The 22,140-nt window shown below is 44.5% G+C and overlaps 1 protein-coding gene across 1 annotated transcript in view; it reads left to right on the top strand.

Moving 5' to 3' along the window:
- LOC144769043 (protein-glutamine gamma-glutamyltransferase E-like) overlaps positions 1 to 22,140 on the top strand; it is a 175,096-nt gene that overhangs the window by 112,557 nt on the left and 40,399 nt on the right. The window contains exon 4 of the mRNA XM_078653038.1: positions 9,399 to 9,502. Within this exon, the coding sequence (XP_078509164.1) occupies positions 9,399 to 9,502 (104 nt within the window). The remainder of the gene's footprint in view (positions 1 to 9,398; positions 9,503 to 22,140) is intronic.

The following is a 22,140-nucleotide window of genomic DNA, read 5'->3' as shown; positions in this document are numbered from 1 at the left end:
GGAGGATTACTGCCATTGGAAAGGACCATACATCCTTCTTGAATATTGGCTGGTTTGGGCTGACTACCTGCTGCTATGTGGCACCTTGAAGTATGCTCTCCAAGGGATTGTTGCCTTGCCCCTGTTTTCTTGTGGAGGTTTCAGGGATATTAAAGACCTCCCATGAGGGACCCACACCATCTACCTGTGACACTTGGAGAGCAGTGCCCTCTTAAGTGCCCACTTTGTCTGCTGGATTCCCACTGGTGGCGCTTTGTGAATGTGGAACTAAGAATTCTGCTGGAAACCGAATTGCCTGGTGCAGACCCTTAAAAGCACTGCCCTCTACTCAGGAGCATGAACTCTGCATCGTGGGGCCTCGATACTCATAAGTGTTTTGTTGATGGTAAGCCAGTTCATTGGTTACGGGACCCCGCATGGCCCACTTCATCGATCGTTCTATATCTCTCTCATGTGACACTCTGAGTGCAAGCTTATTGCAGGCAGTGTCCGATTCACGGGTTCCAACCCTTCGGAGTTGGGGGTGCACACGTAGTAGTGCCTCATTCTACCTCGTGTGGCACTGCTGAACTTGCATCTGTGTGTATGACCGGAATTTTCTAGTGTTACTCAAATCAGCTTGCAACAGACATTGTGCCTCATTTACAGAGAGGCACGGAATTTGCAACTCTTCATTATCTGTGATCTGAATTGTCTGGTGCAACTCAAATCAGTGTGTACCAGATTTTGTGCCTCATTTCCACGGAGACACGGAATTCGCAACTCTTCATTGATTTTGACCAGAATTGTCTGGTGCAACTCAGCTCAACACGCACCAGACGTTGTGCCTTATTTACGGGGAGGTGCTGAGTTTGCAACTTTGCATTGTATGTGACCAGAACTGTCTGCTGTGACTCCTACCGATGCACACTAGACATTGTGCCTCATTTCCAGGGATGCGTGGAGGAGCCAATTTGGGTTCTGGAGCACCTGGATTGCCTGGGAACAACGTTGATCAACGTGTGTCTGACAGGTTGCGTCTTTCTTCACAGAGTCTCCCCTGCTTCATTCCCATTTATTGATTGCTCCTTTTCGTGTCCTCAGTGTGGAAGACCAACTGCCCTCTCCCACCCAGTGCGACGACTTCATGTTGCAAGGTAGTATTGCCTGGATTGGGCCTGGGTGGTGAGAGTAATTGACAGGGCTAAAGAACGCTTCTGAGAGCGATGGGAAGTGGATGAAGAGACTGCATGACACCCCTGAGCTTCGCATTTGCATGCACAACTTCCATTCCTTTCACACATGCACATCATTAGCACTATATGCTATGGTGGATGAGGTCAGATGTGTGATGAGTTCGGAAGCAGCCACATCTTTCAGTCACAGACTAGTATACCTGGTCCGACCCTCACTTGTCAATGCATCATATAAGAGCTCATCTAGTAGGGTGTTAGAGTGTGCACGGGGGCTTCACATACCTTGTCTAGAAGGACAATTGTTTTCCTTATTTTAAAGACACTGTGATAAAAGAGTGAGGCCTAACAAAGGTCAGATCTAGTTAATTGTGCATGAAGATATCATTTCTATAAAAAGTGCACATACTAAAAGTGACTGCCCTTGTACAGTGTGCTAGCCTTTAAGACAAAACATGAATTATTGACCCATACCAAATAGTTGAATATTTAGATAGGTAAATGATATGGTATTTCAATAGATATCTGTATGGCAGATAAATATAATAGATGGATAGTTGAAGAGGCAATGAACGTTCAAACTGATGCTAACTCTAGTGGGCCAGATATAGGTAGCCCAGCCTCATTACTAACACTGGAGTCAAAACATATGAAATTGTTTCCTATGTCATGATTGGAGAGATTTTAACTTTCTAAACCCAGTTCGGAATTTGTTACAACGTATGCATTTAAGGAAGTTAACAGACTGTAATAGGATAGACTATAGGACAATGCATACATTCAAAACATCCGATATTTTAGGTTTTCCCCTAGCTAACAAGATTACAAATTGTACTCTTTTAGACATCAAGTCCTATCAGTTTAGTATTGACTTCAAGATTAATTTTTGTGAGAAAAAAAAACACGTGTGTTACGGAAACCTCTTAAGTAAGATTTCTTAAGCTACACAAAGCCACTTTGTGTGTCTTTGAGTGGATTGAGAAATCTGGAGAAATGCAATGCATCACACATGACTTCATTCTGTTACTCTAACCTGGGTAGGCATTCCATGGATATTGTATGGGTGTTCCTATGCAGCTCCCATGGATTTTAATGCATCCCCAGATTTACAAGAACTTGTAAACCTGGGGATGTGCCAAAAACATACACCTTCCCAGGGGAGGCGTAGCCAGGAGAAATATCTCTATTTCTCCTTGTTTCTTTATAGAAAGAGGAACATGCTTCCCAGGAGTACATGAAGGTGCCCCTTCCTGCATAAAAACAATTCTGCATGCAACACAGGCACCCTTGTAGCATGGCACAAGTGTTTCTTCGTTGGTGCTAGGCTATCAGAAGGGCACCAGTGCAAAGGAAAGGACAGTAATGCACCATAGTGACTTAAATACGACCCATTACTGTCCTTTCCCTGTCACGCAGCACAGCAAGGTAACTTGCCGCGCTGCACTGCATGACTTCCTCATGAATGAGGCTCTAAACTCCTACCAAACAAAATGACCACTCACTAGGCAGTAACTCACAGCTGAAATAGATGTGCAAATTAAATGCACTAATATTTTAGTAGGCAGATAAGTATTTGACCATACATTGTATTGAGGAGACTAGGTTGAAAATATAATTCTGCGGGGAAGGAAATTGCCAATCAATCACTCATGTTGTTTGCTTGACAGCAATTATAACCTTTGTCCTTTGGATTTGTAACCAACCTCCTTTGAATCATCAAATTTGATTGAGATATGAGGCACCAAATTGAATTTCCATATTGCCGAAATTTTAAAATGTCATGCATTCCACAGAGAACAGCTATTTCTGTTATATATAGAAACTAGGAAATCATGCGTCTGGATGTCATTCGGTAGTAAATAAAACTGAGAATAATCTGACACATGTATTGTGGACATGGACAAGTAATTGATTTGAGCAAAATCAGGATAGATCATGAATTTGTCTAAAAATGGTTAACACAAAGGCAGTAGGAATATGTGTTAGGGATAAGCTTTTTTTGGATGAATAATAATATGCCCTTTGAAGAATAGTTGCATAACAATAGTCTGAACCAGGTCAATTCTTTCGATTATGTTATAAAAAGTAGGCTTCCCACCGGGGATAACAAATTTAATTTTGGGATTTGTTACATGAAAGTGCCCTGTTGCCTTGAAGCCTGCTCTGGAAGTACCCTAGGCATATGCATTTTTAATATGAATATTTTATAACATGGAAAAACATTTTATTTCATAAACAGGCGGTGCAAAATAAATTGCTAACATCCACTTGGTAAACTGGGATACTCACAGTGGAAAACAACAGTCACACTAAAACACATTAATATAAAAATAGAAACATTACTTGTCTCTGTATTTAGAGGTTAAAGCAATACCCCGTACAGCAGCCCCATTTCAAGGAACAGAATCATCTCTAAAGTTACTGTTAGCATATCCTACTCTTGAGAATAGATAGACTAAATCTGGGGAAAATGAAGAAAATGCAGAATTCTCCCAGGACATGGAAATCCAGTCAAAAATACAAGATATCAGCACCTTAGTTCTTTTAGGCATTGTGAAATAAAGTACGGTTACTAAGAGTCTTTTCAAATATGAATGTATGTACGTGGTATTTGTATTGTGCAAACCTTGCGAAAATGCTGTAGAAGATCATAAGAAAGCATGCAGTCAACAAGGGATAGGTGACGTAGCTGGTTATTCGATTGTTTACTGCATTTTGATGGCATTTTCTTTATAGATGTTTGTATTCAATTCTTTCCTAAATGGAATAGCAGTGGGTGATCCCTATGTATACATGGATGTTATTCAAATTCCTGGTTGCCTGCTGCCTTGCTTTTGTCTTTTTTACGCTTCTTAGCCTCCAGTCTAATGGTGGACTTGCTGCAGGTGTGCTAAGAACCACCAGATATGTTGCCTTTGTCATTAGCCTCTTCCCTGCTGCAGTCGGCCATTGGCCGTTGCGAGCACTACCTTGCTGGTGCTGCGAACGTCCAACTGCCGAAGCGGCCCCGCCCACTCCGCGGAACCTTCGCACTGCCGTGAAATAACAGCCGCGGCTATGGTGTGAAGATAAGCGGGCTGCTAGTCATGATGGCTTTGTAAATTAAGTAGTAGGTTTTGAAAATAGCATGAGCCAGCAAGTGGGGCTATCAGAATGGGGGTGATGTGATCACATTTCTTCTGGCTTTTAATGAGCAGTGCAAAGACATGTAGGATACCCTTACTGGATATCAGCAAAGAGACTGGGAAGTCAGAAGCATGGCATTAACGTCATCCAGATGCTAAAGTACGAGTGCATGAACAGCTGGTCTGAAGTCACTTTCGAAGCAAAACATTGTTTAGAAGAGACAGCTGGACAGGTCATCTTTGTGTAATTTGGCAATGTGTTCATTATGGTGAGGTTGGTGTGCAAGTTGAATCTGAATGACTTTGCATGTGGAGAAAGATTGGGTTCCATTCTGTTAAGATACATATAATTGAGGATGATTCTTAGTATTTTTTGCTTGCTGTTCATAGCAAATCACAGGAATTATGTCTTAGTTGGTTTTAGCTTCAGGAAAAACAAGATTAAAGAATTCTTTTAACAGAGAGCCCGAAAACATGCTTCTTTGTCTAAACTTACTTACACTTGTGTCCTATTTCCTTGTTTAATAGCTTAATAACTCCCTTAATTCAATAAGACATAGAGAATACGAATAAGAATGGAACATGGAGGAAGCCCATGTCCAAACCCAACTGGCAGCTATCGTTGCTTTTTTCTTTTTCCTCAGTTCTAGATTCCCCAGAAAGAACAGCTATATGTAGTTATTAAAGACTTTCAAAATTAGCTCTCATGTTTAGTATGGTTTTTTCCTGTAAGTCAGAAAAACCTTATATTTTAAATGCCTGTCTTAGCTCTCTGAAATTGTATTGCAATATATCTCTTTGTGTGCAAATAGTTTGAAACAATGGTACCAGTTTTGAAGCAACCAGTGATGGCTGGTATGGAACGGTGCCGGGCAGGGTGGAGGGTTGCAGGAGGTTAGGAAGAAAAATAAAGAAGAAAGAAAGAAAAATTCTCTGGTGGTCGCCGTTGCCAGTTGCCACCTCTCCTCCTGCAGGAACCAGGAAGCACAGAGCTTCCCAGAATCCCCTGACCAATCACAAAGGTGCCTTACAGCAGCATTGTGATTGGTCTGAGCACCATTGTTCAGCGCTCATAGAGGTACTGGGAGGCTGGGCATGTTCTCCACCCCGGCTGTACAATAGAGCCTGTGGAGAGCATGCAAAGTGTGCATGATGGTTTGGATGGCCCGAGACGGCCGCCAAACTGTCATGCGCACTTAAGGTGAAGGCACCACTCCTCCTCCCTCGACTTCAGGGAGCCTGGATTCACCCTGACAACCTGGATGCAGTGTACCTGCAAAACTCAAAATAAAATGAAAATCATGGTATGTTATATCATTATATTTTTTCTTTCCATTGCTTTAAAGCAGTGGGGTGATGCTCCTCAATCTTAGTAGAGGAGCCACCCCTGGAAGCAACCAAGAAAACATTTCAAGGTGTCTGAGGAGGCAAATTGATCCATCAGAGCTAGGCACGGAGTGTTTGGTCATCCTGTTGATCTATCGGCCTCCGCGGGCCACACCGGATTTTATGGATAGCTTTGTTGAGCTGATATACGACCTTAGATCCCGTTACAAGGATATGTTGGTGATGGGAGATTTTAACTTCCATTGGGAGACCACCCCCAAAGAAGGACAGGCTCTCGTTCTAGAGGAAGCCTTAACTGCGTTGGGGATGATACAACAGGTGGCTGGGCCAACGCATGTAAAGGGCCACACCCTGGACTTGGTCTGGTCAACTGAGCCAGGCTCAAGGGTGGTAGTTGGGAGCCCCTGTGCATGGTCCGATCACTACCTTATTAGGGGCCAGAGAGTGGTGTCTAAAGGTAGAGGGAAACCCATGGCTACCTGGAAAATAGTAAGGAAATGGAACTCAATAAATGAGGTGGAATTGGTTACTAATCTACGAAATGCAGTATCCCAACCAGTTCAAGATGCCGACATAGAAACAGTCTGTCATAAGGTAGTTGATAAATTGAAAGCTGCCATTGAAATGGTGGCACCAGCTAGAAAGGTGAAAATGGTGGGCAAAGGAGCAGGAGCGCCTTGGTTTAACGACTCACTGAGGGCTAGGAAACAAGTTCTTCGGAAGGCGGAGAGGGCCTGGCGAAGGGACTACAATGCGGCGGCACATTTATTGTATGTGCAGGAGCTTGCTATATATAAGAGAGCGATCCTTGTACGCAAGGCAGACTTCTTCGAGACAAGGATTGCAACAGCCCAAAACCCCCAGAAAGAAATTTTTAAAGTGCTCTCTGAACTAAGGAAGAACAGGGAACAGAGGCCCGAGTTTTCTCTTGAAGACTGTCATAAATTCCTTGAATTTTTCACCAACAAAATTGAGGAGCTCTTACTTGAAATCTCGCGCTCCCCTATGTTAGAATGCCCATTGCAAATTATCCCATGCAGGCCTAAAATTCAGGACCCCATGAATAGTATACCCCTAGTTAAGAAGGAGATGCTATTTAACTTAGTGGGGAAGGTGAAGTCGGGCTCCAAGGTAGACCCTTGTCCCCCTAGCGTGTTTAAGCAAGCCATGCCAGGGATGGAGGAGGATGTGCTAAACCTCTTAAACAAGCCATTGGAAATGGGACGGGTCCCGACCATGCTCAAAGAGGCGCGGTTGATTCATTGCTTAAGAAGCCCGGAGCGGATGTTAAGATTTTAAAGAACTTCAGGCCCATCTCCCAGTTGCCGTTCTTGGCGAAGGTACTAGAACAGCATGTATTGACACACCTCTCTAGGCACCTGGAGATCAGTGATCTGTTAGAGCGAAATCAAGCTGGTTTTAGAGTACATCACAGTATGGAGCTGGTGATGGTTTCAATTTTGGATGAATTGAGATGTAGAGCTGATAAAAAGATCCCCGGGGCCCTGGTGCTGCTTGATCTCTCCGCGGCATTTGACACTGTGTGTCACAGTCAACTGCTGTCGTGTGTGAGAGATCTAGGCATCGGGGGAACCGCACTAGGTTGGCTTACTTCTTTCCTGCAGGATAGATCGCAGAAAGTACAGCTTGCAGACCTAGTATCAGCAGCAGCGGCCATCACCTGTGGAGTGCCGTAAGGGTCGGCGCTCTCTCCGCTTCTTTTCCGTGTCACAGTCACCTGCTGTCGCGTGTGAGAGATCTAGGCATCGGGGGAACCGCACTAGGTTGGCTTACTTCTTTCCTGCAGGATAGATCGCAGAAAGTACAGCTTGCAGACCTAGTATCAGCAGCAGCGGCCATCACCTGTGGAGTGCCGCATGGGTCGGCGCTCTCTCCGCTTCTTTTTAATATTTATCTCCAGCCTCTGATTTCAGCGCTCAATCAGATGGATTGTCAGATCTATAATTACGCTGACGACACACAGATCATCATTCAAATAGAGTACACTCCTGGAGCTCAAGCACGCTTGCATAGCATCCTGAGATACACAGTAAACTGGATGACTGCCAACTCCCTGAAGATCAATCCTGACAAAACAGAGGTGCTGCCAATTACCACTGCTGGCAGCCCCTGGCACGATGGATTTTGGCCCAGGGAGTTGGGCAGGACGCCGGTTCCAGCTACCGTGGTAAAAAGCCTGGGCATCCTCATTGATGGCAATTTGACCATGAGAAAGCAGGTGTCCACAGTGGTGGGTACATGCATAGGCCTCCTTAGGCAACTTCGCAAAATCTCCAATTTACTGTCCTTTTCTACTCTAAGGAGCGCAGTGACAGCCATGATTCTGGGGCGAATGGACTACGGGAATGCGTTGTATTTGGGTCTGCCCCAGCAACAACTGTCGAGGCTTCAAACAGTGATGAACGATGCAGCAAGACTAATCTATAGGAAGCCCAGGAAGGCGCATGCATCTCCTCTTTTGCGCCAGCTGCATTGGCTTCCTGTTAGACAGAGGGCATTGTTCAAAGGCCTGTGTACCTCCCATAAGGCTATTTATGGCAACGCACCGAACTACATAAAAAGTAGACTATCGAGCTACATTCCAGGTAGGGCACTGAGGTCTTCAGAGGCCACGCTCCTGACTAACCCACACTATCGTCTGTCGACCCAGGAAGGTCAAGCTTTCTCCACTCTGCTCCTGGCAGCATGGAATAAACTTCCACCAGATCTCCGTAAGGAACCAAAGCTGCTGCCTTTCCGACGGATGCTAAAAACAATACTGTTCCGAGTAGCCTGGGGAGAGTTGTAGGGTAGCTGTCTGTTCTATGGAGTTGTTTGTTTGCCTGGTACAAGCGCTTAGAGACCCCCGGGTGATAATGCGCTATATAAATTGAAATGAATAAATAAATGAAATAAATAAATCAGAAGTTCAGTATTTCTTCCAGGACACCCATATTCACGCCTCCATTCATGGGTGATCTAAAGTCTCCTGTTTGTGTAATTTACCTTTAAATCACGCTCATAAGCTAAATCAAGAAAAGGAATAATGTCTTTTGAACAATACATGAGTTTAGATTTACCTTAGGACCAACAGACCACATGTACAAAGCACAGTGGATGGTTGCTCATTTATTTAAATGGCTTTGATTGAACTGGGCAAACTGAGTTAGCACAGAGCCACTGAGGGTGAAGTCAGGGCCATTTCTCAAATAAAAGTTTGGCATATAAAAATAAGTCGCCACCAAAGAATTCTCTCAAGATTTGGGAATACTGATCTGCTAAAAGCAGCCAAGTATCATAAAGTTTATGGTTGCTGCCCTCGGGGCTTATGTCTGAGGAAGGTCTGGGATGGGCTTTCAGTCCTAATAAACTTTGTTCAAAATGTTGCCAAATTATTTTCAAATATTTCTCAACCTCTTCACAGGGCACAGCATTTTATTAAAAATATTGCTATGACAGTGGTGCTGTGAGAGATTTAACTAAGCATATTAGCAGAGCTGTGACTTGTGGGACTTGAGGTACTAGAAAGGGGGAGCTAAAAAGCATCTGCTGAATATGAACGTGTCCAGGAATGTCCTTAACATCCCAGGATATGTTGTAAACTGTATGGCATGTGGATGTGCAGGGGTGATGTTGTGTGTTTGACATAAGTAGCAAAGCTGATCCTGCTTATGGTCTGAACACCAAGTTATACTTTGGATAATTCCAGTCTGCTTTCCTGAACTCCCTTTTCAATTTTCATTCATATCATCAGGAACTTTCACGTGTGGAATGAAGGCTGGTTTGCCAGGAAAGATCTGGGAGCTGTCTATGATGGCTGGCAAGTTCTGGACGCAACACCACAGGAGAAAAGTACAGGTAAAACCCTTTATTTCTCACTTGACGTCAATCAAAATACCTGCCTGTAGGAAGCTGGCTATGTATATACTATACCAAAGTAAGGTATAGTGTACACAGAGCCCAGGGAGTCCCCACAGGTATATCAGAGGCTAAGGGGCACATTACGATCACGGACGGACTTGTTTCCGTCCGCGAGCCCTGAGTAGGAGGGAACGTCCGCATGTGCTGCGGTGTTCCCCCCATGTGCACCCCCACCTCCCTTCACCCAGGGGGTCCGCAACGGGCCCCCGAAGTGAAGATCCGTATGTGTTTGCAAGGCGGAGAACCCGCCGCGGAAAAGCATGTCTGGGAAGCCATCCTAATATGTCTGGTGGTGTCTGAGAGACACCGCCACCATATTAGAGCTTTTCCACCGCGGTTGTAAGCCGACCGCGGCGGAAAAGCAGCGGACTGAAACCAAGACCCACCAGCCATCCTAATTTGGCGGTGAGTCTTTGGTGGTTCCGCAGCGGATTTTCCGCATCCTCCGTGCCGGCGGTGGCTTCCGCCGGCCCGCAGGATGCGTAAAATCCGCGATCCTAATCGACCCCAAAATTAGGTAAGTATCAACAGCTCTCTTTGTGGTAGTGTGGGCGAGCAGTTAGCTTATCCAGATGGTGTGGTAAGCATTTATTGTATTCCCTTAATCAACGCAGATGCACACACTCAGAGACCGAATCCAGACCAATTGGGTAAGTATAAAAAAAGGTATACTTGTGTTCAATTTAATAAAAAAATCTTTATTCAGAAAGGAATATATCCATAAAAGCACAAGTCACGTAGTCGCATTAAAATACACAAAATCATATAAGTCATAAGAATAACATAAAAATTAATTCAATAAAAACATTACAAATAAATATGCATCATATCATTAACGGATACAACAGTTTTCCAATTAATGCACACTCGGTTCATGCCATTCATGGTCATTATAAAAGCAAGTCTTCAGAAAGTGTCCGCTTAGTTCATGGTAATCGTAATAACAGTATAAGTATTAATTCAGTGAGAACATCCTTGATAAGGTGCACATCGTATTACGGGGACGCACTGCGACTTTCAAAAAGGTGCCTACAAGAAGAACTAATTCATCATCTTCCAATGTAAGAATTTTCATGTAAGCAGCTTCAAGATGGACATGCAAGATTTATTTTTAAATTGTATCAAAAGCCATTTTGCATATTTTATATAAAATTTACAAAAGAATAAAAAATGGAATATTGTTTGCCCACTCCGGCCATTGCACGGACAGATGGTCTAGATTAGCATTGTACCCAAGGGTGAAACAGAGTAAGAATTTTACAGTGCCTGCCCTTAAACGAAAAAGGAGTCCCCTACCACAGCGGCCTATAGGTTTTAAGAGATAACTAGATGGCACATGTGAAACATTCTCAATAGAAACGTAGGTTACAACAGTGGTTTTGTTGATCTCATTTTCATGTCTTGCTTTGCTATGATATGCATATGAGGCCAACCGAAGGTCTTTTTTATTCACACTATCTATTTCAGTTGGATTTGAAAAGAGCTGTTCATGATTGACACTGCTTACACTCTCACTCACTTTGGTAAGCCACAGTATTTATCTTCCCTTCTCACACTTGAGGCAATCTCCTATTATCCCTCTTGTAAGGGACGCTGGTTAGTTTTTCCAAATTGCTAACCAAAATAAAACAGGGTGGGCCTTAATATAGTCTTCAATGTAGTGAATGGCTATGGTAAACATATTGGGATGCAGAGATCGGTGTACCCAAGAGTTTTTCGACAAAATCTGTTTTTTTCACACTGAATACTGTTGCTCTTTGTGAAACCCCGGACCTCTGCGCCATATGTTGCTGTTGGTATACTTTAAACGTTTTCATAATTGCTAAAACTGCCCCTGTCTTTTTTGGCTGAGGAAGACTAAGAATCGAGTTAATAGCCTTAGAGAACTTGTTCCTGCTGTACGCCACAGCCACATGTTCAGACTAGGAACCATTAGCAGAAGGAACCAGCCCCAAATAAGGAAAAGTGTAAGTGCATTGTAAACTTTGAGTGCCCACGGTGATGAAGTTAAAAAAACTTGTTCTCGCCCGCAGCCATTATAAAATATTTTTTAAAATTGTTTCACAAATCTAAACTGGCCATAAAATCCACAAAACCCCGCTCTAAGATGCGTAGGGCATTCGGTGTACGGCCCATTAAAATTGCATCGTCTGTGTATAATAGGGCGGGGAGTGTGTTACCATTAATTCATTGGTGAGTACTATCAATGACTTGTGTAGATCATTAATGTATATGATGAAAAGGAGAGGGACCAAGACACACCCCTGCTTGACCCCTCTACAAACTCTAATGTCATTAGAAACCTCACCACCCTTACTAATCCTCACCCAAGCTTTCAGATCCTTTTGCAGGTAGGCTAAAAAATTGACCAAAACCATATCTAAACTGTATTCTAAAAGAGTGGGCCATAAACTTGACAAAATCGAAAGCTGACGTGAGGTCCATGAAAGCCAGGTATATTGGGGATCGCTGGCTGCGGTTTACCTTCCATTAATTAGATAAAGATTTAGGCACTGTTCGATTGTCCCTACTTTACTCCTGAATCCTAACTGGCACGGTTGTAAAATGCAGTCTTCTTCGGTCCATGTTTTAATTTTATTGTACAAAATCGATCCTAGAATTTTCAGAGTGTTGTCTATCAGGGAAATCGGTCTATAGCAACTTGGTTGGGTGCAGTCGCCCTTTTTAAAAATAGGAACAATAAAACTGGTTGACCAGGTACTTGATAACGGGGCAGTAGTTTGATTGTTAAAAACATTTAGTAAGAGCGGCGCCCAGAAATCTGGTTTGTGCTTGATGAGATCAAGTGGCAGCCCGTCGGGTCCAGGAGCTTTGTTACCCAAGCTCTGTTGAATGGCTTCCTTAACTTCAGATAGAGATATTGAGATCCCAATGAGGGCCTGGTGCTCACAGAGATCCTAGTCATGTACTGGGGCTGTGTAAATCATAGAAAAATGGGCCTCCCATGCCTCACTAGTTATATTACAACTTATCGGGGTCAATGATTGTCACATAGATCTCATGTCTTTGACCACAGCCCAAAAACCATTCCCATTCTTTAGAGTAAAAGCAAGGGCAAGGGCATCCCGGCGTTCTTTCAATATTTCTTCCTCTTTTGGGAAATAACTGACTTATATTTCTGCCTAATGATTAAATAAGGGTGTGACATGTAGGGTTGGTTGACAGGGCCTCAAATAGCTGTCTGTTAATTGCTGAACATTCACTGTTGAACCTTTTTGGTCCCTGTTGTGCTGTGACAATTGGTTTTGATAGTATTGATTTAATTGCCTGAAAACGTTTAGTGAAGGCGCCAATTACCTCATGGTTATGGTGCTGTAATGACAGGCACGAGTCAATAAGTCTCTGGTAGTCCCATGCCTTTGTATAAAACAAGTCAGTGTTATTTACACCTTTCCAAACTAATCCTAGATTGTCCAAAGTGGGGGTCAGATTCCTAGAGTGACATTCATTTTTATAAGTCGGCCTGGGGGAGAATCTCAAATCTATTGTAATTGGATTAGGGTCACCATGGGTAGCAGGGACAACCTCAGCTTTCAATAGACAATCCTCAAGAGTGGGTGAGATTAAAACATAATCTATAATAGTGGTATACTTGTGGGTTTTTTCCAGAACCAAGCAGGACTTGGTAGAGGTAGGTAAAATATACTTTCAATTGTAGGCTTTTACAAAGAAATGCAACTGAGGATTTGCAATTGTTACAGGTATGTCTCACTTTAAAATGCAGTTTAAATTACACAGTAATTACTTTCTGATTACTTTTTTAGTTGCTTTTATATTACTTTGAGAACTGAGGGTCGTGTGCCTAGATACTACACCTTAGGATCTCACGATACAATGTAACTAAGAATGTTGTAGTTTAGTTCTCTTTTCTCCACACAAACATCAGTTCAGCACTTGAAAAAGTTTAGGCCCAAAATCACTTAACATAGGCTATGGGAGAAAAAGTGTTAGTGGCTTCTTAGGTAGGTACACAACTTATGAGTGGAAGTTTTGGGGATTAGGACCAAGGTCCCCCAGGGTCAAGATGGTCACTCGAGTTGCACCACAAGCGGTACTTGGGCAGCTAGATGCAGAGTGCTGGGTCCCAGTGTTAGCCAATGGGGCTAAGGGGGCCTTCGGTTAAGGACTACTGAAGGGCAGGCCAATTGGGTGTGGCAGCAAAGCTCCTGGGGTTAAGGTCAGCATTGCAGGGACCAACAAACAGCACAGAAGCTGCACCACCAGCAGCACTGGGGCGTCCTGGTGCAGGGGTCCAAGAAGATGTTGGGGACTCTGTACTTCTCAATGAAGACCTTTGGTTGGGAAAAGGGGCTGCAGGCTTGGGCAGGAAGACTTCCTGAAGGTGGCCACTGGCTGGAGAGGTAAGCTGGGGTCTTAGGGGATGCCTGGGAACCATCGTTGGGGTCATCCAAGGCTGTAGGGGCCCTTTTGGCATTGGATTCTTTGGACCGCTCTTGGTCGCGATGGGGCTCTACAGACTGCTTCGGTTGCGGCTGGAATCTTTTTGCCTCCTTTGGTTGTGGTTAGGGGGGTAATCCTTCAGGTTGAGGCTGGAAGTGCCATCTCAGAGCTTGTGATAGGTCGGGGTTCACCAAATCCCAGATCAGGATCACTGGGGTGACCTCCTTGTGGTGCTGGGCCACTCGACCTTTGGCCTTGGCGGCCGGGTGTAGAGGAGTGTAGAATTATGGAGTTGTCGGAATCTGGATTCAGGTCTTGGAGTCTTTTGTTGTGCAAATCCTGTGCTCACGGGATGCAGAGACTGTAAGGTGAGTGCACGGAAGGTCCTCTGGGGGGGCTGCTGGACACTCCGGGTTCTTTGCTGTAGTCAGGGGGGAGTCGGGACAGCCGGTAGGGCTGGGCCCTAGCTGTAGGTGTAATCTTCTTCCTGGGTCAGCACAGCTCTTCAGTCCTCCTTTTTTCTTCCTAGAATCTGAGGAGGCATGGTTCAGTGTTGTCCTAAACACGAAATTTAGAGGCGTTAAAGGGGTGTGGAGGTCGGGACTAATGGATCCCTTCCCTAGGGTGGGTACACCCCCTATTATGCCACCCTCCAGTGGGAGGGAGCATGAGCCTCTCCATAATTGGCTGAGTTCCCCCATGTTCAGACGAGTGAGGGCTGAGATGTGTGCTTCACCTCGCCTCCCGACCTGAGGTGTTGGGTTGGCAAAGGCGGGCATACCGCTCTTGCTAGCTTGGTTTTCCTTCCTATTCTGCCACCTAAATTGGGGGCCAGAAGCAGTGCCAGTTGCTGGGGGCAGCAAAAGGCAATACAGCTTCCAAAGGTGACAGGCCTTGGAAGCTTCTCTTTTTGTGGACCCATCCTTGGGGAGGAGGCAGGTCGCCTCAGCCTAGGATGGGTATTTTTTTCTGGACCCAGAGAGCGGAGGCTCTCTACCCAGGGGTCCATAAACCTGTCTCGTGGTTGAAACTGGCTGGTAGCCATTCAGGAATCACACCAGGGCTGGTCAACTTTTGGGCGGCATCTCTAAGATGCCCTCTGGGTGCATTTTACATTAAATTCAACACAAACATCAGTGTAGTTTTAAGGTGCTGAGACATTTGTTACCAAACTTCCCAGTTTTTAGTAAAGCCATTCTGGAGCTGTGGAATTTGTAATGACCAACTCCCAGACCATATACTCTTTATGGCTTTACAACACTTACAATGTCTAAGAATGGCTTCGAACACAGTAGCTGTACAGGCCCCATGCCACTGTGCCATCATCTTAGGGCTAGTGCACCCTGCTAGAGGGGTGATTTACCTAGGCATCATGCAGTGGGTTGCAGGCATGACAGTTGGATGTGTGCGATGTCGAATCTTCACTTTTCTCTGCACTAAAACACAGAGCCTGCAATAGCAGTGTGTGGGTGTTAAGGATCAGGGCCTCTAAGGGTTGCACGATAGGTGCTGCAGCCCTTAGAGGCCTTCCCTGGTCACAGTGCCCTTGGTACCCATGGTACCTTTTACAAGGGACTTACCTGTGGCCAGAGATTTGCCAGTTGTGGGTATAAAGGTAGAGTCTTGGGAAGGGACTCAGGACCTGGGAAACTGATTGTCAAAGACTTAAGGCACATCAAGTCAGGTTGCATCAGATGTCAGGCAAAAAGTGGAGAGTAACCATGCAAAAAGCGGCACTTTCCTATACTGCCCATTTTTACATACATTAACTTTTACTCTAAAACCAAAGAAAATTAATGTATTTTCAAAGCGAAATAATGATCATTTTTCTAAGGTCTCGAGTATTTTGCTACAAAAAATACAAAATGTAAACTGTCTATTAGAACAACTTAGTTTGCAATGTTTTTGACTTCGATATTTTCAGTACTAAAACCCAATTTGTTTTTCAATGTGTGGAAACTAAGGTTTGAAACAGTCTTGCAACATCTTGCTCACAATAATATTACAACAACTACTTATTCCTGCCCACATGGACCCTAATAGACAGTATAAACAAAAACAGTGTGTGCTTCAGATTTAACTCAACAGTGACAACTTGTCAATTTCGAATCTTGTAACACTAGGTTTGTTTAATGTGTTAGGCATAGTACTCTGTAAGTTTCCTTGTTTGTAGAGTATCTAAAATACTAATGAAATCTTAACTGTTGATATAGAGTGGCGATAATGTCAAAGGGTTTGTCTTTGCTTCTTCATAATGTGTCTATATAGGCATTGTTTTGGAGGCTGCATAATTATTATTGCCGATGTATCAAATTTTCTTGCAAACCAAGGCGAAGAGATTTAAGAGCATGTTTGCTTATATTAAGTAATCATTTTAATTAAGCTTGTGTCTTATTGGCTTAAAAAGGGGCTGCTCTTTTGCAGGATGTCAAAACCGAATAAAGATGACTTATGCATATTTCTGGAAGCTTAGGTCCTCATTTCAAGTGGCTGGTAATGATGCACATTAGAGATATAGGCTGTGCTGCAGATTTCATGTGCTATTACCTTAGCTTTAACTGCCCACTGCAGTTTTGTAGATGCAATGGGGAATACCATAGCAATCAGTGCCACCACAACAACACCCGCATGCCATTCCCCATTTGATGGACCGATTTTCCCTTGGGTACCTCACCTGCTTTGTGCAGTTAAAATGTCTAGGCCTCAGACAAATGTGTTAATTTTGTGTTTGGTATAAGTTTGTGTATCAGCAAAGCTGGGGGGAGCCTCACTGCAAAACAGAACAAAACAGAAAAATCATGTGGCATTTATAGTTGGCGGTAACGGGAAATCCTCAACATGATAAATCAGGAGGAAAAATCAAGCCACTGAATTTCCTCCTCCCTACTCTCCCTTTGATTGGAGGTACCACTGGTGAGATCTCCTCTGGATTTGGCGTTTAGTTTAGAAATTTGGGGAATTTCCTATATCACTCATCTCTTAATTTGGCTGTTAGGCTCTGAGCTGAAAACCGAACTATAAGAGGAATTATCAGGTGAGCAAAGTATGTTTGTCTGTTTTCCTTCATACAACAAATGAGTTGACATGGAATATAGAGTAGAAAATGCACAATAATAATGTCCCCCTCTGTCTTCGAGATCGTTTTTGCATAACAACCAGAGGCCAATAAAAACATCTTAAATATTCTTTTTATCCTGTCTACGTGTCAATCTTCTCAAAAACACACACCACTCTGAAGGCAGGTTTCACCCAAGCAAGAATTTTTGTCAGATTCCTCCATGCTTTTAAGTTTCTGAAATGGCTAAGTACCGCTTTTTGGAAGGAACAGAAAATGCTCTCATTTCTGGAGCACACTGTAAATACAAAGTAGAAACGCACCAGCTGAGTTTCTTTCTTCTGCTGTATGGGTGGAATTTTGGGGGGGAAACCATCTATGGATTATACTTCATATTTAGAGTTTCCTCCAAAAATTATAAGATTTTCATGTTCCTCCAAACTCTAAAATTGGCCCTCAATCTTTAAAGCACTCGCTATTATCAAATAATTCCTTTCTCACATTAAAATGCCTTCTATCCACTTCACCCGCACCTTACATCAATCGAAAGCTAGGGTTGTCTGGTTAAAACAAGTCCCTAAGAAGCAAAACCTCTCAAAACACTGAATTTCATAGAGAAACAAATCATCAAATGCCCCTTCTCAGGAAATGCCCACAGTTTAGGGAGTGTCCTTCCCACTGATACACGATTTGTTAGATCACAAATCTTCAAGTCCAGGCTAAAAGGCCATCTTGTAAACGCGGCCTACTGATGAAAATGGTTATCACTTTATCACACTGATATAGAATATACAGGTTTTCTCTAGGCGTCTGCAGGAACGTCTCACTTCTTGTAGTTCTGTGGTGAACCAGGCGGCTTTCTAAGGGTGTTGTTTGGCGGGTGGCGGAGGGGTGCAAGCTTGTCAGCACAGCGGACAAGCTCACAGATCCACTGGTGAAATTCTATGGCTGTGAAGTTGCTGTCGGTAGTGGTGCTGGGGGGGGTCTTGGAGGAGGGTGGTGCTGAGGTGTTCCTCTGTGACCCTGCTCCAGTTCCTTCATGGTGGGCGGAGGGCGGGCTTGGGTGCGGTGGTGGTGCTGAAGATGAAATGGACGCAGTGGTGGTCCGTCCGGGGGGACTGGATGGTATAGCTGAAGCAGATGTTAGTCTGTCCCGCAAAGATTGGGTTGAGGGTGTGTCCAGCTTTGTGAGTGGGCATGTTGACCAGCTGCTTGAGGCCAAGGTTGTCGAGGAGTCGGGGTCGTCACTATTGTCGAGGTGGAAATTTAGGTCCCCGAGTAGGATGTAGTCCGTGGAGGTGATGGCGTGTGTTGCGGCGAGCTCAGCAATTGTATTTGCGGTGTGGGTGCGGTACCCTGGCGGTCTGTAGATGAGGGTGCCGCGTAGTGTGGTCCGGGGCTTGTCTATACCTGGAAGTGGAGGTGTTCTGTGTTGGAGTGGGGGTCGCTTATGCTGGATATGGAAAGCCAGAGGGGGCCTTGTGTGAGATGGCGAGTCCTCCTCCTGGGTGGTGGGGGTGGTCCTTTGTCTGGATCTTGTAGCCATCAGGGATGGCTGTGGTGATGTCAGGGCCGGAGGTGGCATTGGTCCAGGTTTCCATGAACAGGCGACATCAGGCAAGAGGGTGTCGATCAGGTCCCATATCTCTACAGCGTCTCGGTAGCACACGTTGAGAAGGATGCACGTCAGGTTTTTAGCGGTGTATGCCTCTGGAGGGCCTTCAGTGGTAGGGGGGGCATTGTTGAAGGTGAAGGATCTGCTGCAGGTTTTGCACGAGAATTGTCAATGGGTGGTGTTCGGTGACTCTTCCAGGATGGAGTGCGTGGAGGCTGGTGGAATCATAGCAGTAAGGTCTTGGAGAACCAGGGTTCCTGGCACTGGCCGCGTTCGGGACGTGGACAGGCGCAATTGGGCTTGCCTTCGGGGTGCCTGCGGTGTGGCCATGCAGCGGCCGCCATTTACAAGGGGAGGGACAATCAGCTGGGAGACGGGATGGGCAGCAGACGTGCAGAGTGGTGGGAAACAAAGCGGGGAGATTAATCATGAATAAAGGAAAGCAGGGTAAAACAGTAGATCAGTACAGTAGATTCAGATAGACTGAATTAGGGAAGCAGGAAAAAAATGGTAGAATTGGCACAACAGTAACAGTAAGACAGTAAGACACAAAATTATTGAACTAGCCCATCAAGATGAATATTCCACTCGACGGCAGTGACTGGCCTGCAGAGGTCTCGAACCCCTCTCAGGAGGAGGAGAGGAAACTTGACGGCAGAGAAGTTGTCGTGGAGCTGCTGGGGAGAGAGTGTGTTCTCGACCAGGGTCCCCCACAAGATAAGGAAAACAATTGGAATTTACAAAGTACAATTCTGAGGTTAATAAAGCCCTAATGATGTTAAAACACACTTAAATGTACCCCTACCAAGTCTTGGAGTAAATCAAGCCCAATTCATGGCCATCCTCTGGTATACTGCAACGGAGTAAATCAAGCGCAATTCATGGCCATCCTCTGGTATACTGCAACATGCTCTGAGAGAGGAAAAAAAAGGCACAACCATGGAAGATGAAGTAAATTCAGATCTGCAGTTGACTCAGAAAAGTATGAACGTAACAATTGAATTTTTGGAGTGTCGAAAGAACATTGAACTGACGTGTATGAGAAAGTGGGAAGAAAAAAGGAGTGGGACAAAACCATTAGACCTATAAATTTCCGTGAACGGTGTTTCACCCGTGCCTGGGCGGAGAATGCCTGGCATGTGATTGAATTGACCATCCCATCCATGATTTTGACTCTTCCGCAGTGGTGGAGTTGAGGAAAGCTGCTTTGGCTTCAGGTCCTTACTTTTCTCAATTAGGTCGCAGTTGCCTTTTTTGACACTCCAGTTTTCTTGAAAGGGCTTCATCTATCAAATGATGGTAAAATGGACACTCCCCACACTTCCTTGCCCCAGGAAGGATCCTGCAGGCAAGATTGAAAAAAAAATTACTTCATTAGTGCTGCTTTTTGGGTGGACGCTTGCCTGGCTCCCTCAACTTTGTCACAGGGACTTTGCCGGGCAGCAGATCAAAGCCGAGATTTACTGCACCTATCCTTCCAGCTGGGAAAAGTCTTTTGCTTATGCTACAGAACTGACAATGGAAATCGCACATGCGCACCAGGCAGTGGCGACCAAAGCATGCAGAGTCAGTGGGTGTAAAGCTGCATCAGTACTTGAGTTACCTCGAGTTACTTAAAAAACCAAAAAAAGTTTTAGCTAGATAAAAGAGAGAGGAGAGGAATTGCCCTAACGACTAGGGCAGTCAACCTTGAATCTGGAGAACTGGGTTCAAGTCTTGGCAATGACGCTGAACATCTTGTGATTCTGGGCAAATCACTTAATCTCCCAGGGCCTCATTTATGAAAAGTGACGCATCGCTGCATGAAAACAGGTATAATGTAGCGCAGGGGTTTACAAAGTGACGCATCTACCTAGATGCGCCACATTGTAAATATAGTGCAACAAGGCAAATTTTTTACCCTGCTGGTGCGTCACAAAAAGTGACGCACCGGAGCCATAAAAATGAGGCCCAAGGTGCCTAACAAAAATGAATGTGTCCTCATGTAATGCAACTGGTGGGATATATGACGGTACCACGCGTACTTTTACAACGCGTACCGTTACAACGCTACTTTTACCACGCAAGTCGTTACAACGACTTGCGTGGAGGGGCGCTGGATAGTGAATTTTTTAATTTACTATTCCAACTCCAGTCCCCGTGGACTCTAGGGAAAGGAGTTGGATAGTAAATTAAACTATTTACTATCCTGGAGCGCCCCCCAGCGCAAGTCGTGGTAACGACTTGCGTGGTAAAAGTAGCGTGGTAACGGTACCGCGTTGTAAAAAATGCGTGGTTACCGTTGTATACCAACTGGTGCTATGTAAAGCGCTCTGATACCCAACTCGGGTCAAGTTTGCGCTATATAAAACTCTGTAAAATAAAAATACAAATAAAAGTAAAGCTACACAACAGGCTAAAAAGAAAAAACTCTGTTCCATTGTTATTTGCAAATGAATGTGCAGAGTGGTCAAGTTTAGGTCTCGTCATCTTCTTTCCGGCGCAAATATTATACATGCGTAATGACAACAATTTTGCGCATAATGCACAATCCAGGAAATTTCACAGGCTTACACCTGCATAATGAAAATTACGCATTGGCCTCACGACTTAATGGGAGCACGTCCCTGGCAGTCACTCACAACGCAAAACATTTACATGCACAACACTCTTCACATATTGCACCTTCCATCCATGCATTTAAGTTCTGGTATGCAATCTTATGGATAAGTCAACAGTCATGCAAGGACACCTCTGTGGTAGGTCTGTTATATACAAATACCAAACAGAATGACAATCTAAAAATTAACCTTTAGCACTGGATTGTACATTGCAATTTTGGATCCTTTTTTTTTTTTTTTTTTTTTTTTTTAGTTTTCAAAAAACCTTTATTGGGTCATCTTACAATACACGGCTCTTCGCCTACAACCCGGAGGCCGGCAGCAATCGTCCAGCAGTTAAAAAATAATCATAGCTGATTGGCTAACATCCTCAGGTGCAGGCAATGTAATGTTCAGAGTTGTGATCTTAGTCAGTTATGGAATTTGAATCAGCTTATCTCAACATGGAACGGCAAATAGTTCAGCATCGACATCTCACATCGCAGCGGTTAAAGTCTCATATTATAACCAGTCATATATGACCCATTTTCTCCCTCACACATACCGTCTAGGTTTCTCAGCGTAGGCATATAGTATGACGCCGATGTGTCCCCCCCCCCCGTAGAACCTGGCGTTGGTGCCTAACTGAGTGCGAGCTGTCCTGTCTGGGGGTCAACATCTTTCATTCTCAGCCATTCTGCAAACGGGGCCCATATGTCCTTTGGTCTGGACCTTTCCGGCATCTGTTCCCAATATCCCTCTAGTTGATCTTTACAGTATACGACTGCCTTTACCCAGGCCACCGCCACCGGGGGCTGTCTCTTTCGCCAGTGTATGGCCACCTGTCTCTTTGCCATCAGTAGCAGCATTGCCGTGAGTTTCCGTCTCCCCACCGGGATATCTC

Source organism: Lissotriton helveticus, chromosome 7, assembly GCF_964261635.1.
Source record: "Lissotriton helveticus chromosome 7, aLisHel1.1, whole genome shotgun sequence".
Lineage (NCBI taxonomy): Eukaryota > Metazoa > Chordata > Amphibia > Caudata > Salamandridae > Lissotriton > Lissotriton helveticus.
Note: the sequence above shows the minus strand (reverse complement) of the source record. Positions and strands in the feature narration are given on the sequence as shown.